The sequence below is a fragment of the Arvicanthis niloticus genome, chromosome 21 (assembly GCF_011762505.2).
Source record: "Arvicanthis niloticus isolate mArvNil1 chromosome 21, mArvNil1.pat.X, whole genome shotgun sequence".
Lineage (NCBI taxonomy): Eukaryota > Metazoa > Chordata > Mammalia > Rodentia > Muridae > Arvicanthis > Arvicanthis niloticus.
Window position 1 is genome coordinate 26,430,848 of NC_047678.1, and position 17,278 is coordinate 26,448,125.

General features: G+C 48.5%; 1 protein-coding gene across 1 annotated transcript; it reads right to left on the reverse strand.

The window, feature by feature from the left end:
• Positions 1 to 2,898: 2,898 nt before the first annotated feature.
• On the reverse strand, positions 2,899 to 17,278 carry Alas1 (5'-aminolevulinate synthase 1). Its single transcript, XM_034484236.2, has 11 exons — positions 17,119 to 17,278; positions 16,143 to 16,362; positions 13,476 to 13,709; positions 11,988 to 12,137; positions 11,478 to 11,700; positions 9,068 to 9,252; positions 8,194 to 8,373; positions 7,633 to 7,797; positions 5,343 to 5,611; positions 4,454 to 4,616; positions 2,899 to 3,159 (listed from the first exon to the last, which is right to left on the reverse strand). The coding sequence occupies exons 2-11, from the start codon at positions 16,339 to 16,341 to the stop codon at positions 2,999 to 3,001; spliced, it is 1,929 nt and encodes a 642-aa protein (XP_034340127.1). The 5' UTR covers positions 16,342 to 16,362; positions 17,119 to 17,278; the 3' UTR covers positions 2,899 to 2,998.

The window sequence follows — 17,278 nt, forward strand, 5'->3', positions numbered from 1 at the left end:
TCTACTGAGGTTTTAACAACTCAGTCTTTCTCCTCACAGCATTCTGTGTCCTGAAAATGAAACTTATGATGACTTCATACAGTTCCACACTAGACTGGCTTAGAAGTGCTCTTGTCATGTTTTTAAACAGCCCCATGTCTCATCTGCTACCTGCAGATCCTTCCATCCTGTGCTCCCATAACTCCAAGAAACAGGGAGGGAAAATATACACCTGCAGACTGTGCTCACCCTGCCAGCTCAGTCTTATGAAGGAAGAGTGGGTCCGCCCAAGCATTCAGACATTGCCCCCGCCAGAGGCAAACAATCCCACTTGTAGGAAAGGCGGTGGAGGGTGTTCTAGGCGTGGGAATATGAAGGACAATGGACAGCTCTGAAAGCTGGAGTGAGGCAGCAAAGCTGGGAACGCCAGTCAGGAAGGGATCATAATGTGGTTCTGAGGCGATGTGACTTCCGTCATACCCGGTGGCCTGCCTGGATGTGACGTCTTTATCTGATGGTACCATGATGCTGCCATGCACCAAATGGTACTGTGTGAAGCAAGGGGACATGACCAGGAGGCACAACCTCAGCGTAAGGCTGCCCAGTTAGAACGTACAGTGTTCCATCTACAGCTGTGAGACTGACCTCCTAGCTGAGATTCTCACCTCTGGCAGCCTGGCCTTTCCTCAGAGCACCTACTCTGTCTATGGGATTTGGATGTCAATGGGACCCCCTTCCATCCAATCAGTATGTGTTTTATCAGCATCTACTGAATTGTGCTGGACTTGGAGGGGACAAGATGGAAAAGATAAGGCATCTACCCTCAAAGCCATGTTACAACAGGGAGGAAGCACCCTCGGCTGGAGACCAGGGTGTTGAAGGGCACCAAGGCAGGAGGCAGAGAAAAGCTTGGAGGTGTCAGAGGCTGAGGCCATCTTCAGGTCAGCTGGGCCTTCTGGTCAGAGAACATCATGGCTTGTTGACTCCTAGAAAGAGGGTGTGGAGAGGCCCATGGGCCCCTCACCCAAGTATCCAGCCACCCCTCCCAACCTGTTGTATATAATTCTGTCCTAATTGTACATGGCCTGGGGGGGGGGTATCTGAGAAGGGCTAAAGTATGCAGGTGGGGAAGGACAAGGGGAGAAGACTCCATCTTCACAGGCCTAGGGGATCCATCATCCTAGCTGGGTGTCAACTTCCCAGTGTGCCTGTGCTGTCACTGACACTCCTGGCCATAAACCCCCACCCATTGCTCTGTAAGGAAGCCTGATGTCCTCACTGGTTCTCCAGTTTGTCACTGGGACTATAGGAGGAGAGGTGGGATGTTTACCTTTTTCCAAGGGAAGGAATTTTAGCAACAGAGAGGGTGCCTGGGCTAGCGTGCCTGGGGAGGAGTCCTAAGGGAAAAAATTTTGAGACAAGAGTTTCTCTCCATAGTCCTGGCTGTCCTGGAACTCTGTAGATCAGGCTGGCCTGGAATTTACAGAGATCTGCCTGTCTCTGCCTCCAAGTGCTGGGATCAACTTGAAGCACATGAAAACTTGTCTTGAATCAAGAGTGGCTATACTATGACCCAGAGCAGAAAGATTGAGACGGAGGACTAGTAGAGAGAACTCGGGCATAGAAGTGACGTCCAGCAACAAAGCAGAGTGAACATGAAAGGCTGAAATAACTAATGGAGTGAATTTGCCAGGAGCCCCATCTGTTGGCATGAGGAGTCTGAACACAACACAATTACGAGACTTAAGAGGTTTCTGTATAAAACACAGTGCTTGTCTTTTTTTGAGACAAGTTTGTGTATACTAGGAAAGCACTCAGCCGGCCAGGCTTCATCCGTAGCCACGATCTGTGTTTTTGTAAGACCGCTCAGACTGCTGTTGGGGTGGAGGCAAAGGCAGATGAGGGTAGCATGGCCTGGCCTGAAAGGCTTTATTGCTATTTATGTAAGAGAACACAGGGCTGACTCCAGATGAGAGGCTGGATAGCCTGGGTCAGTGACGTGAGGACCAGGTGCAGAATGGGGTTGGTGAGGCAGGGTGCTTTCTACACTGTGTGGATGAGGGAAGACCTCAGAGTATGTGAGGTGGAGCCATGGCTAAAGCAATACTCACAGAAGCACCCAGCTCAGGAGGAACACTCCTGGCACAGCTTAGACTCAGATGGGAAAGCTGTAAAAAGCCCAAGGCCCAACACTCAGATACCACTGAAGGGTCTAAGGAGCAGAGCCAGTGGCTGGGTTTGGCAAGCCAGGCAAAATGTGGCAAGTCAAAAGCAACCTCTGCAGGGAACAGGGAATAGGTTGACCAGCCAGGACTGTGCAAAGGCAGGACAGAGACAGATGCAGCTGTGAGGGGTCTAGCCTGGGTGGCAGCTTGGCTATTGGTCAGATAGGTGATACCTGCTGCAGGCCTGTGGGAGAAATGGTCAACAGAGGGGAGAAACTCATGACAAGACGAGGGGCGTTTTTAGATTATGTAAGAAGAACAAGAGCCAAACACAAGTGCAGAGGGTGGAAGCGGTGCACAAAGCCCTCCGCATCCTTTGCAGAGGACATTACAAGGAGTCAGGAGCTAGCTGGCTGCCAAACTTGCTAAGCATCAATGGGCCCTCCTTCCGGTTGACTTTCAGTGGGGAGTGTGAGGTTGAGGCAGTGGCTGAGGGAAAGCAGAAGAGCTGTGAAAGGACTGTGGGCACACTGACTGCCCATTCTGGGTCTGAGGCAAGAGTGTGAAGGGAAGCCCGCAGCAGGTGGTGTTACTGCTTGTAGTTTCTGGGGTGCCAGCTGGATCTGCCAGGTCAGATTTAAGCACAGCACAAGACCTGGCAGGCATTACAACTTATATAGCCATACTACAGACCTCATGAGCGTTGTCTCTTCATTCAGTGGTCAATAGCAGAAACACCTAACACACTACAATCTGATTTTACTATAGATTAAGATTTAATATATAATTTATTTCACATATAAAGACAATTCTGGCTACTATTTGGGTATGGTACGTGAATAACTGAGTCACAGTCAGGCCTGGGCAGATACCATCTTGCTCATGCCTGAGAAATAGGCTTTCTCTCTTTCGCTCATCACTTCAAAGTGCAAGGGCCTTCTGCAGAAGTTGCATTCAGCTGATGAATGTGGCTTCAGTTCCAGCCCAACTCGCTTCCATGTGACCAGCAGCTTCTCTGTGGGGAGAGAGTTTTTTGGTTATTTTTAATATCACAGGATCTTCTGCCCAAGAAAATGGGCAGAAGTGCATGTCCACACAAAAATCTGCATGCAAATGCTTCAGAAGCACCCATTCCTAAGACTTTGGCAGTGGAAGCAACCCAAATGCCCATCCACAAATGCACGCATGCAGTGGGCCAAATGCACACATGGAGGAATATGTAGCGATGAAAGAACAGAGCTGGCACTCAGGAGGGGGAGAGAGGGCATCGGGGCGCTCTGGGCCAGCTTCAGCTGCAGACACAACTAGACTGTCTTAAAGACAAGTATGTAAATAGAATAAGCAGTAGTGACACACGTCACTCACATGGTCCAACACACTAAACACCCAGATAATGAGGGCAGCCAGGGGTGGGAGGGACTAGGTAGAAGGAACTGAATGCTAGTGAGGGCAGAGCAGAAGTGATGGCTTCTCACCAAGGTGCATGTATCTAAACCCCCTTTAATCCTTGATTTTAGGAGGGTAAATTTTATGGTATGTCAATTATCTCAAGGACGCTGTTCTAAGAGTTGGGTCTCACTTCACAAACCAGCTTCAGTTAGCTGCTGTAATATCAGTGCACTAACCTGAATATCTGGGGTGTGGGGGTTGGGGCATCTGGGGAAGTGGACCTCCGGGGTGAAGTATGCATGCACTGTGCCAAGACCACAAGTTCAACCCCAGCACCAAAATCAAACAGAAATATTCTGAGCATCTTGAACATAAAATCTGTCCTTGGAAGTTATGCTGACTTGGGAGGGGCCAAGAGGGCAAAGTTCCTCTGTGGCCATGACAACCTACAGCTAAAATCCCCCCAGGCTCTGCCTTTGGAATGGACATGGGGGGGGGGGCAGTACAGTTACCAGAACAGATTAACTTCAAGGACCACATGTCTAGAAGGAAGAGCAGCTCTGGGAAGGGTGCACTGGATCCTATCGGTCAGGGCAGACTTGTGCTGTCAGAGGCCTCCAGCCCCCTCAACAGCCACAACTGTGCATGCAGGAGACAGAAGAGAGGAGATGGGGGCAGCAAGTTTCCTGAGCTTCCAAACGCATCTTGCATACTCTTAAAGTTCGTTGCTACTGTCTAATCTTAGAGTCTCACTGTGTGGCATCTGACGGCACAGTCAGACATTTAGAACAAGAAGAAACCAACCTTGTTTGAATGCATTAGGGTAAATACCACCAAGAGCTTTGCATGAGCTTTCACGGGGGCTCCCTGGAGTGTGGTTACAGTGAGGCAGACAGTCCCTTCACTCTTGATGCACTCACCCAGGAAGAAGTTCATCATCTGCGGCGTGTGATGCGGAGTGGGGGCAATCCGCAGGAGCTCCTCCCCACGAGGCACTGTTGGGTAGTTAATGGCCTGCACGTAGATGTTATGCCTGGTCATCAACTCATCACAGATTTCTGTGTTCTTAGCAGCATCGGCAACCTATGATCCATCACAGCAAGAGCAAGGTCAGGATAAGACATGCTAATTTTGCAGAGACAGTTAAGAACACAGTGTTCATGAACAAGGCTCAGGCTCCAGGCCAGACTGTAGTTGAGTGTACAAGCCTTGGGGAAGGGGAAAGCTCCCTGAGCACCTGTAATTTAAGGGAGCTGACATTTGCATGGCGAGTTGCTATACCGGAACTATCACACAGCTGTCCTCCAGACCTTGCATGGTAAAGGTGACTTATATTTTTCACACATCCTTGTTCCCAGGAGGTACTGCCCGGCTCTGGTTATACCAGCTACTTCCTTATATTAACTGCGACATCAACAGGGACATGGTTTGTAGAGGAAAGGGCAAGACCGACTTTGAAATTTACTAAGTGGAAAGTCACTTCAAAGCTGCCCATGCTTAGGCTTCTCGATTTTGCTACACACATGTTCTTGTTTACCCTGCTAAGGTCAGTGCTCTGGGGAGGGAAGCTGTGCTTGAGCCTGCTGGGTTCAAAGACTTCATTCTTATTGTGAAGTCAGGCCAGGCAGCTGAAGACAGAGACATGGCAAAGGGCCACTGGCTACAGTCCGAACACCAGTTCCCGCCTTGCAATCACCCTACCCAACCCTTTCTGGACACCCTCTGTCTTCAGGATGGCAGAAACAGAACACTGCCATGTCATGTGTGGAGGCCTAGCCTCTTGCGGTCCAATCACCAACAGGCCATTACCCGCACAGGGATGATGTGACTGGGGCAGTGGATGACTGGGAGGCCAGCATCCATGAGCATCTGCCTCATAAGCTTGACATTGCGTTGATGCTGCCGGCGAAGGGCACGCCCCTCATTGCTCTTCAGGATCCTCACAGACTCCAGGGCTCCAGCCAGCAGCATTGGTGGCAGGGAGGTGGTGAAGATGAAGCCCGCAGCGTAGGACCGGACGGTGTCGATCAACAAACTCGTGCTGGCAATGTATCCTCCAACACAGCCAAAGGCTTTACCTGGGAGGAGAAGTTCTGTTAGGCTGGCCTCGAGTGAGCAGCACCGCACGACCTCCAGGCACCGACTTTGCTGCAGTCACCCAGCTAAGACATCAGCTGCAGTACTGAGGCCTTACTTGCTACTCAAGCAAACAAGAGATTCTTGACAACTAGCATTTGCTGGATGAATACAAATACTCAGAACCTGTTAGGGCTGACTTGGGGCCAGGATTGTTTTTCAGTTCTGGTCAAGGCTCTTGTGTAACCTGTATCTCAAGTTTCAGGATTAAGGACTCTTGTAGGGTTCTCAGGAACCTTAACTCTGTGTTCTGACGTGAACATTTTTTGCTGACCCACAAGAGGATTAGGTAGGCTCAGACTCTTAAAGAGTGGAAAATGATTCCGCCTAGCACTCTCCAGCTCGCTGTCCCAGACCTCCAACAAGCCTACATCACAAACTGGAATTTGGCACTTGAATAGGGAGGTGGCTTTTCCCTGGCATCTCTGGGTTTGTGGGAGGCAGACCTCTTACTCCCTTGATAGGACTGGAAGATGCTGGGTTTTGCCTGCTGATCCTTGACTAAGTGCAGGTTTAGCTTGGCATTCAGCTGACTGCTACGCAGGCTCCTCACTGCCTTATGAATGTCTGGATTTTTCTTTTCTTTTTAAAAAAGAACTTTCGGCCGTGCGGTGGTGGCGTGTTGAGAGCCGACTTTAAGCAGAAAGCGGCTAGAAAGCAGCTATCAACTTTGCAGCCATCTCGAACCATATACCCTGATAGAGACTTATTTTTATACAGCCTACAACAACTGAGCACACTCTGACAAACATCTTGTTTATCCCACATAGCTTGTTTTGCTGTTTAGTGACCCCAGCTGCATGGTGCACGTGGTAAAATGTTTTCACCTGTGTTCTCCTGTTTGTGCTTATAAATACCCAGGATTTCCTTGTAAGAGGGTGGTGTAGTAGTAGTAGGAGTGGTGTGTGTGGTGGAGACAGTAAAGGAGACTTGACTACAGATCCTCTGGTTTGTCTCTATTCTTCCCGTCTCTGTCTCTTGCCCCTCCATCCCCACTCTCTCTCTTGACCAGAGCACTTAGCCCCAAAGCGTGGGGCAGTGTGGACAGCAACATAGTAGCCCCAAAGTGTGGGGCAGTGCAGTTCTCAACAGTGGCGCACGCCTTTAATCCCAGCACTTGGGAGGCAAAGGCAGGCAGATTTCTGAGTTCGAGGCCAGCCTGGTCTACAGAGTAAGTTCCAGGACAGCCAGGGATACACAGAGAAACCCTGTCTCGAAAAACCATAAAACAACAACAACAACAAAGAACCTTTGGATTTCTCCCTCTTGATGATCCATCCCCCAGGCAAACAGACCATTCACCTGCTCTGTGGGAATTCTGACACACACCCCATTGCTGTCTTCATCACAGAGACAGGGAAAACAGGCACGAGGGGGGCAGCTCAGAAGCCAAGGCCACACAACCTGTGAGCTGTGCAGCCAGCACTGAAGCCTGGGCTTCAGGGTGCCAGCATGGGGAGAGGAGATGGCTGGAGAGCCAGAGCTTTTCCTGTGCAAGGCACAAAGCATGACATTTCCCAATGCCTGGTAGAGGAGCACTGGAGTCCTCCTCCTTCTGAATCCAGCGTTACAGTAAGAGTCAAGTGTAGTTGGAATGCCTCAGATGACAAGAAATGTAGTTTCTGTCATATTTAGCTGTGGGAGTCTGTGAGCCTCCATGTCCCGGGGGATTTGGCAAAGTTGGGCTAGCATTCACTCGGATGGAAAACTTCACTGCAAGATGGAAGTGGCAGCACACACTAGCAAACCCAGCACTGGAGAAACTGAAACAAGCCAGTCTGGGCTACAAGCTGAGACCCTGACTCAAGAAAAAAAAAAGTTCACCACAAAGAGAAACAGCCCAGCTTTACAGGTTACCTCTCTGCTTCTGGTCTTGGTGCCAGTCAGACCAGTCAATCATTGGTCTCGGTATATACCCGAAGTTCAGAGTAAAAGGACAGAGTTACAAAGCCTATGTACATACCAAGCGTCCCAGAAATGATGTCCATTTTTGGCATGACTCCATCCCGATCACCAATCCCTCCACCTCGAGCCCCATACAGCCCCACTGCATGGACCTCATCCACAAATGTGATTGCTCCAAACTCATGGGCAACGTCACACAGCTCTTCCAGTGGGCACACTGCTCCTGAGGAAAGCCAAGGAAAACGTCAGTAACAACAGTTAAGAGCCAAAGCAGAGCGCCATACATCCTAAAGGGTCAATTTTAGTCCTGGAGAGAAAATGAACTTCCCCAGTTCTTGCCCCGTGAGGTTATACAATCTAACAGCCAGAGCAGAAAACCCAGTTACCCATCAGTATAACATCTCTCAATTACAAAGTCCCAGCATAAAAAAAAAAATGCAAAACCAAAGGAAACACAGTATTTTTGTTTGTGTCTGGAGTTGAGTACGGGACCTCATACACAGTTAAGCAGAAGCTTGTCAACCAGCTATGTCCCCAGGGCCCATGCACCATACTTTTTTCAACAGTCCAAGCCTAGTTCTGCATCTCAGGCTTCAGACTGGCTTCAGCACATACTTACCATCCATTGAATGGACAGTTTCAAATGCTACTATCTTGGGGACGGAGGGGTCGGATCTCTGCAGGAGTTCTCTGAGATGGTTGACATCATTGTGGCGGAAGATATATTTTGGCACTCGACTGTTACGAATGCCTTGGATCATGGAGGCATGGTTCCCGGAATCAGAGTAAATTTCACAGCCTGACATGAGAAAAGTGCTACTTAGTGGCAGAGGCATCAAGACAAATAAAGTCCTGGACCATGCAACAGAGCTTTTCCTGCTGAAAATACCTCAGAAATGTCTACTACGAGAACACCGTGTCCTGACACAGTGAGTAGCTAATGCCTCTTCTCTGGGAAGATACAAAGGCAGAGGCACCCAGTGGCTGCTAGAAGATGCACGTGCGCTGAGGCCCTGGGTTCCATCTCAGCATCACCAAACACAAAAACCAAAAACCGTGGAGAACTATCTTTAAAGCCACAAGGTCACATGCCTGACAGCCCAGCATTCGGAGGCAGGAGGATCAAGAGTTTGAGGCCAGCCTAGGTAGACAGTGAGACTCTCCAAAAACAAAAATAGCCTTTCAACATGGGTAATAGTAGTACATATGGGTACCTCACTTCAAAAACTATGAAGACACACATGTCTAAATGCAATGAAGCATTTTGCTAGAGGAATGTCTTAGAATACAAAGTACACCTGAGTCAGGAACTTCAGGACAGGTCCTCCCATGTGTCAGTCACCACGAACCATGCTCTGCTGGAACTTACAACACACAGTCAGTGCCTTGTGCTCAACAGGGCCAGTGGGCTGAACTGGAATGGGCCTTCGCTGCAGATACCATCCTTGTCATTAAGTAGACCCTCAAATGTGCTAGGTCCCGGCAGCGCTTACCTGGCATCATCTTAGCCAGGGTGAAGAGGGTGGAGTCGTTGGCCACAAAGCAGGAAGAGAACAAGAGCGCCGCATCTTTGCCGTGGAGGTCGGCCAGCGACTGCTCCAGTTCTACGTGGAACTTGCTCGTTCCAGAAATATTCCTAGTTCCACCAGCTCCGGCACCATGCTGTTTCACAGTCTCTCTGTTAAAAAACAAGTAAAATACAAGGTTCACATCCAAGGTTTACATCTCCAGAACTCATTAAAAACCAAGAGGGCTTTCCGTTTTACAACCCCAGCACTGGGGCAGAGTGTCAAAAAATGAAGATGGAAAGGCCGTGGAGGAAAAATCTAATGCTGACCTTAGGGCACACACCCACCCCACCCCACCCCATACTTACAAGTACATAATACACAGAGATACACAATAGACACACACACACACTCATACAATTACACATACACACTCATACACACACACTCATACACATACACACTCATACACACACACTCATACACATATACACTCATACACATATACACTCATACACATATACACTCATACACATACATACACACACTCATACACACTCATACACATATATACACACTTATACACATACATACTCATACACATACACACACTCATACACATACATACACATATATGCACACACACTCATACACATACCCACACATACTCATGCACATACACACATACTCATACACATACACACACTCATACACATACATACACATATATGCACACACACTCATACACATACACACACATACTCATGCACATACACACATACTCATACACATAAACACACACACATACTCATACACACACTCATACAAACACACACACAAATACAAACACACGTTCATATATAAAGACACACATGCTCATATACAAACATATACACACACACACACACACTCACACATACATTTTTGACTGAAGATGTAGCTCGGCTGATAGAGTATTTGCTTAGTATATACAATGCTGTGAGTTCAGTGTAATCCCTAGTACTGCATACACAGACATGGAATGTATACCTGTAATCCTAGCACAAAACAAAACAAAACAAAAAAAAAAAAAAAACCAACCAACCAACCAAACAAACACAACCTACGACCATGGCTCAAGCAAGCAAGAAAACTCATGGTTCTTTTTTTTTTTTTTTTTTTTTTTTTTTTTTAGTTTTTTGAAACAGGGTCTTACGATGTAGCCCTGGCTGTCCTGGAACTCACTATGCAGACCAGAGTGGCCTTAACTCAGAGATCCTCCTGCCTCTGCCCCCTCAGTGCTGGGATTGAGGCATGCACCACTAGGCCCAGCTTATTTTTTATTTAAAAAAAAAATTTTTTTTGAAACTCATGGTTCTAACCACCATATAATCGCGTCCTCTTTGCAGAATCAGGAGAATGAGCGCTGTGTGGATCTTAACTAGTATCTCTCATTGTGAAACCCGGGGCCATAAATCTTAAAGGAACTGCTAAGAATTGTTTAGGGGATGGAGCAACGGCTCAGTGGTTAAGAGCATAGCCTGCTCTTCCAGAGGACCCAGGTTCAGTTTCTATTTCCGGAGAACCCAGCACTCTTTCTGACCTCCACACCCATGGCAGACATGCAGGCAACGTAATATGTTAAGAGAAAGCAGACTCTAGAAGGCTGCAGAGCAGTTACACAACGTCAGGACACAGACAAGCTTATGCTCCGCCCCATGTGGGGCTCTCTTTAGCAAGCCTCTTGGAGAAGTCGATGAGCAACTGTCTCAAGGAAGGCGGTGCTCCTGAAGAACAAGGATAGGACCTTCGTGCTTTTTATCACGTCCTACTGAAATAGCCCCATCCACTCTCCACACATCAGAGTGTCTCTAAAAAAAGCAGGGTTTTTTAGAAGTAGCTAAGCTACATTCCCCAGCCCCAAAGTGTTTATGTGTATGTGTGCGCACACAAGAGAGAGAGGGAGAGAGGGAGAGAGGGAGAGAGAGGGAGAGAGGGAGAGAGGGAGAGATGTGTGTATTATGTGTTTGTGAGTGCGGGCTGGGTGGATGTGTGGTTGGAGGACCAAGGGTCAGCATTAGGTTTTCCTTCACAGACTTTTCATCTTTTTTTTTTTTTTTTTTTTTTTTTGAGACACCCTCTGCCCCAGATATCATCTGTAGAGACTTTCAAAGGCTAAGAATACCACGCCAGTGAGGTAGTAAAGGGCTTCACTGTAAAGCTTGGTGACCTGAGTTCAATCCCACAATTCCTGTAAGGGTTGAGAGAGAAAGCTGGTTCTACAAAGAATAGTAGTGTATCACTGTGGCATACTTTCAGCAACTAAAAATGTTCTCCCATAAAAGGTCTAGCTGTATAAACCATCTATGTCTTGCCGAATAACGCCTGTGGTATCTGAAAACTGATAGCTACTTACATGACGGCCCCACACACCCGTGGGTGTCGACTCATGCCCAGGTAGTCATTACTGCACCAGACCGACACCTGCTTTTTTGTGATGAGGGAATCCGTGTAGTCGTCTGCCATGGGGAAGATTTGTGCTCTCCGGTTCACAGTTTTAAAAACTCGGTAGGTATGGTCATTTTTTTTCTCGTCAATTTTCTTCTCAAAGAAATGATCATATTGAAAAGTGGAAACAGCTAAAGTGGGAACAAACAAAAGAGTGGTTGTTTTGTTTTGTTTTTAAGGACAAACCTGGGTTAAATCTCAGTTTGGTCATTTCAGGGCACTGTATCCAGGACTGGATGCCATCTGGCAGGTGTCTGGCATAGGCGCTACGTAATGAAAGACTGAAGGCCGTGAGCAGCAGCACTCACTGGCACTAAGCCCAACAGTACTCAAACGAGGGCCATGGGTTTCAACCCTTGCCTCACCATATACCCTCACGTTTAACCTGACATGCAAACTCACAAAGGACAAGACTCACACTTTGGCAAGTTATCCTGAAGAAGATGAGACACTCTCTCCGGCCTCTGCTTTCGCATGATATCCTGGAAGTTCTTCAGCAGTCCGCTTGGATCCTCTCCGTCTGTTTTCACACCGACCGCGCTGGGGGGCACAGGACTTTGAGCAACCTCTGTAATAAAGTAACAGGAGGCACAGAGGACAGACCTTTCTTAGTTCAAAACACCTTCTAGGCATACTGTTAAAAATAGCTTGTGGAGGGGGTGCATACATAGCTGGAGACAGCTCACTGGGCTAAGAGCACTGGCTGTTCTCTTGGAGGACCTGGGGTCAGTTCCCAGCATCCATATGGAGACTCACAGCTATCTAACTACACCTCCAGGAGATCTGATGCCCCCTTCTGGCCTTCTTGGGGACCAGCATACATTGGTGCACAGACATACACAAAGGCAAAACATCCACACACATTAAAATCATTTTTTTGTCAACCACAGCTTATTATCTGAGTGTCACCTCTAGCATTTGGGAAGCAGGGTCAGACAGATCTCTGTAAATCTGAGGCCAGAGTGTGCTACACAGTGAGACCCTGTCTCAAAACAAAACCAAAACATAGCTTATTGCCTACTTTATGAAGAAAAGCCACTCATAACCAAAGTTGGTTGTGATGAAGTAATTGGAACGTCTCTTTCTTCAGCTTGCATCTTATATAGGCTTTTGGTACTTGGCTTCTTTTTGGCTTCTGAGATGGGATCTTATTGTAGCCCAGGATGGCCTGGAGCTTGAGTGCCTCCTGCCTCAGCATGTCTAGTGTACCACTTGGCTCAGAGCGATTCTGTTTTCACTGCTACCAGCCAGTTCCAATGGACATGAATGAGAGCCTAAGTAAGGCCTCCCAGCCGACTGGCATTGCCTCCTGGACGTCACACAGCCTGCTTCCCTCCTGCATCCTTCTTGCATTGAAAGCAATGCTTACTATTACTAGAGCATTGGGTCTCTCTGTGCCGCTCTGGCTGCCCTGGAACTGGCTACTTAGACGAGAACTCAACGCTGATCCCCTTGCTTCAGTCTCCCAGGTACTGGACTTACAGGTGTGAACCACCATGCTCAGCATACTGAGGCTTTTAGGGGCTGCTGGGAATTCAGATGGGGTTAAGGTTTTCCCTTCGTGACCAACAGCAGGACACACTGCTTGGGAGTCCTAGGCTAGCACTTACTGCAGTAATACCAGAGACAAACCAATGCTGATATCTGTTCAAGACTACAGGTTTTTTTTTCCCAGAAAGTGACTTTGGGAAGCTGGTTACCGCCTACACCCTCACCAGAAACCAAGTCCCACATTTTGTAATACAGTGTAGGCTGCCTAGCCTGAGGACCTTCCTTCCTCTCTGCTACAAAGGAGGAAGGTGTTCACATCATTACTACATGGCCTAGTAGTAGCTTGCGGATAAGCTGGAGGGTTCCAGGAGCCCCAAGGACTGCCTCACTCTTTCCACTGAGACATTTCTGTTACCTTTCCTCACAGCATGCATTTCCTGCACGTCCTCCTGAAGCTCCAGACTGGCCTTGCGGAAGACGCTGCTGCCTGTCTGGCTCAGCTGTGCCGCCAGGAAAGGGCACTTGCTCCCAGAGCCCTGGCCTGTAGCGGGTGACGGGTGTCCAGACGGGAGCTGTGTGCCATCTGGAGTCTGTGCCATCTGGGACTCGTCAGGAGCCTGCTGGACTGCAGCTTTGGCAGTTTTCTCTTCTGAGGAAGGAAATGGAAAGAATGAGGCCTCAACCCTGCTCATAGAGTGCACGAGCAAGCTGGTGAGTCCTTCCCTTACCACCTCAAACTTCATCCTCACTCTGGCCTATAACCCACGCCCAGGCTTATCTTTATTAGTCTACATCTGTTCTCACCCACCTCACTGTGACGGTGGCTCTTTGGAAGGCTGACTGGCCCATCCAATTTACCTCAGACCCACAGGACTTCTCTAAGAGCACTCTTTTATATTTCCAGTCAACCCAACGTTCTTTCTTCATCTGTTTAAGACAGGGTCTTGCTGTGTATATGTAGCCCATGACGCTTGACTCGGCAATCCTCCTGCCTCAGTCTCCTAAGTGCTAGGATTATGTGTGCGCTTAGCTCCAAAAGCTCTTGACATGGGGCTCAGTAATTTCTATCCCATGGACACTCAGCAGATTTCAGGAGAGCAACGCTCTCTGAGGCAACTAGGGGTAGTCATGCAGTTATTTCCTCGTCATAGTTTTTAAACAGATTCCCAATAAAGCTCAGCTATTTTTAAAAATACATCTAGGGATGGAGAGATGGCTCAGTGGTTAAGAGCACTGACTGCTCTTCTAGAGGTCGTGAGTTCAATTCCCAGCAACCACATGGTGGCTCACAATCATCTGTAATGGGATCTGATGCCCTCTTCTGGTGTGTCTGAAGAGAGCAACAATGTACTCATATAAAATAAAGTAAAATAAAATAAAATAAAAGTCTTTGGAAAAAAAATTCTAAAAAAAGAAAGAAAAAGCAGGCCGTCCCTTAGATCTTCAAACTGCCCTCAAACTCTTAGGACTATTAAAAGAGCCAGGCAGGTCACATTCACTCACACACAGCTCACCTACTTTCTCATCTAAGTTCATCAAAGGAAGCTGCTGACCTAGCACGGCAGGCTGCTTTTGTGCTCTAAGTTACAGTCACTCCTCAGGCCCTTGAGCAATGTGCTCACCTTCCTTCTAGAAAAGTCTTCATCACTTTGGGATACTCCCATGAGTCACTGGCTGCGCTTTCTACCACTTGGATAAGGTGTCTCAACACAGTTTCCATAACATTTTCTATAAAGGGAAGTCAAGAAATGGTATTTTGGAATGAACTTGATTTTACAAGGAGTGCAGATCTGTTATGGAGAGTCTAGACAACGGGAAGGGAAAAGGAGCATTCTACCTCAAAACATGGCCACTACAGACATTCTGAGAAAAGACTCTTGACAGGAAATCTTTCAAAGGACTAAGCCCACTTGAAGAACAAGACTCCTTTGCTAGAGGCACACACCAAAGAGAAGCGGACTCTGAGGAGAAGCCCGTCATCTAGATGAGACAGGTCTACGCCCTGACAAACACTAACAAACACCATGCCTCACTTGCGTAAGGCAACTGGCCCAGCGGCAGAGTGGTGGCTGCCAGGCACTGGGGGAAGGAGTATGGAAGTTAATGTTTAATGGCTGCTTTTAGTTTGGGGAGATGAAGAAAGTTCTGGAATTGGATGAAGGAGGCAGAACGTGAGCATGTGCAATACTGCTGAATCACACACTGCAATGATTAAAATGGGCATTGTAATTGAGGTGGTGCACGCTTATAATTCTAGCACTTAAAAGGCTGAGGCAGGAGGATTGCCATAAGTTGGGGAGCAATCTGAGCTATATTATGAGACTCTGATTTAAAAATATATATATATGCTTGTTTGTTTTGTTTTGCTTTTGTTCTTGCTTAAAGTGGGGAAAAACAACAACAGGGGCTGGAGAGATGGTGCAATGGTTAGCGCTTGTTGCTCTTCCAGAGGTCTCCAGTTCAGTATCTAGCACTAAGATGGTGACTCACAATCACCTGTAACTCTGGTTCTAGAGGATCTGACCCCCTCTTCTGGCCCCCTGGGGGGCACCAGGCACACCTGTAGTGCAGCTAAACACTCATTTGCACAAAATAAAATGAGTAAATCTTTTAAAAATTAAAACAAGAAATAAACTGGCAGTGGTAGCTCAGGCCTGGGGTGTCAGCACTTGGGAGGCAGAGGTGATGTCATGACTTTATGGCCGGCCAAGACTACACAGCGAGTTCCGGGCTTGCCTCGGATGCAAAGCGAGACCCTGCCTCAAGATTCTAGACAGATTTTTAAAACTACTGCTTTACAAGCCAGGGGCCAAATCTTTATTGAGGAAAAGGGTCGAGAGTGACTACTATACCAGACAATGAGGAAACGCCAGGGCCCAGCAGACCTGACAGGCAAGCCAGAAACCTGTACTGTTTACTTTTAAAGCCAGGAGCACCAGAAGCCCCTAACTCAGGAGTCAGAGGGACAGCTACACAAGATGACCCCCGTTCCTCACACACAAGGGCCCATCCCGATGGAGTAAGGCTCCCTCAGAGTGGCCCTCACCACCAAAGACCTGGTCCTTCACTGCCAACTACTTACTCTCATTGGCTGGAGGGGTTTCTTTGACCTGCTGGCAGTGGACTGCTGAAGTGGACAGGGTTCGAGGAGCTGGCTTGGCCCCAACTTCCATCATCTTGGGGCAGTTTTGAGCATAGAACAACAGAGACTTTCCTGCCTTCTGCAGAAAGGCCTGAGGGACTCGGGATAAGAATGGACATCGGCGAACGACAGTCTCCATGTCTGCAAAGTGTCCTGGGTCCTGTAGAAGAGTCCATGATGAGTGACGTCAAGGGAGGCCCAGACACACATCCCACTCAAAACAAAACAAAGGACAGCAACCAACATGGGGCTCAGTAAAGGCGTGGGTGCCACACTCTACCTCTACAGAAAACCTCCCATCCCTAAGCAAGTTTACCAGAGTAAGTAGGGACGACTAATATTTAAGGGTGTAGAAGAGATGAAGGACAAGGCAGAATAGGTGTGGGAAGCCAGAGGCTCCTCAAAGGGTGAACACTGTAGGTTAAGACGTCTTAGCACACACCCAGGAGCAACAGTGAGGCTAAAGAAGTCACTGTCATCTATCCAGGTAGGGAGGACTCTCGGGGATCCCAGCAATCCGAGGAAGGGGGTAGAGTTTAGACCAGCCCTGAGTCCCCGAGACAAGGTCATGCCCCTACAGCTGGAACCGGGAAAGGAGGCAGAAAGAAGGGCAGGGTCAGGGCTGACTCGGTCAGGAGCAGGGCTAGACAACGCAAAGAGTCGGACTGGTGGAAGGGGGTCAGCCATGAGTCAGAAGTTCCCTGGGATCAGAATGGAAAGGGTAGGAAAGAAGTTCTGAAGCCGCCTGTCAAACGCCGAATGTCAGAAGGGGACGTAATGGGGCGTCTGAGGTAGTTCAAGAGGTAAAGAGCAGGGAATGGACGCTGAGCCAAGGTGGTGGCCGGAGGGGGATGGGGCATGTGGCCGCGGTGGCGGGGCGCGCCGGGTTCCCGCGACCACCGAGCGCGGCCCTCACCTGCGCGGGCTCTCGACGAGGCGGCGGTGGGCACTCGAGCGGAGGGCGCTAAACCGACCAGTGCCCTTGTTCACGAGCAGCCTAAGGCCGCGATCGCTGGCGGTCCTAAATATAGAGCCAGAGTGACCGCTGCGCATGCGCCATGGGTGCGGCCTGCCGC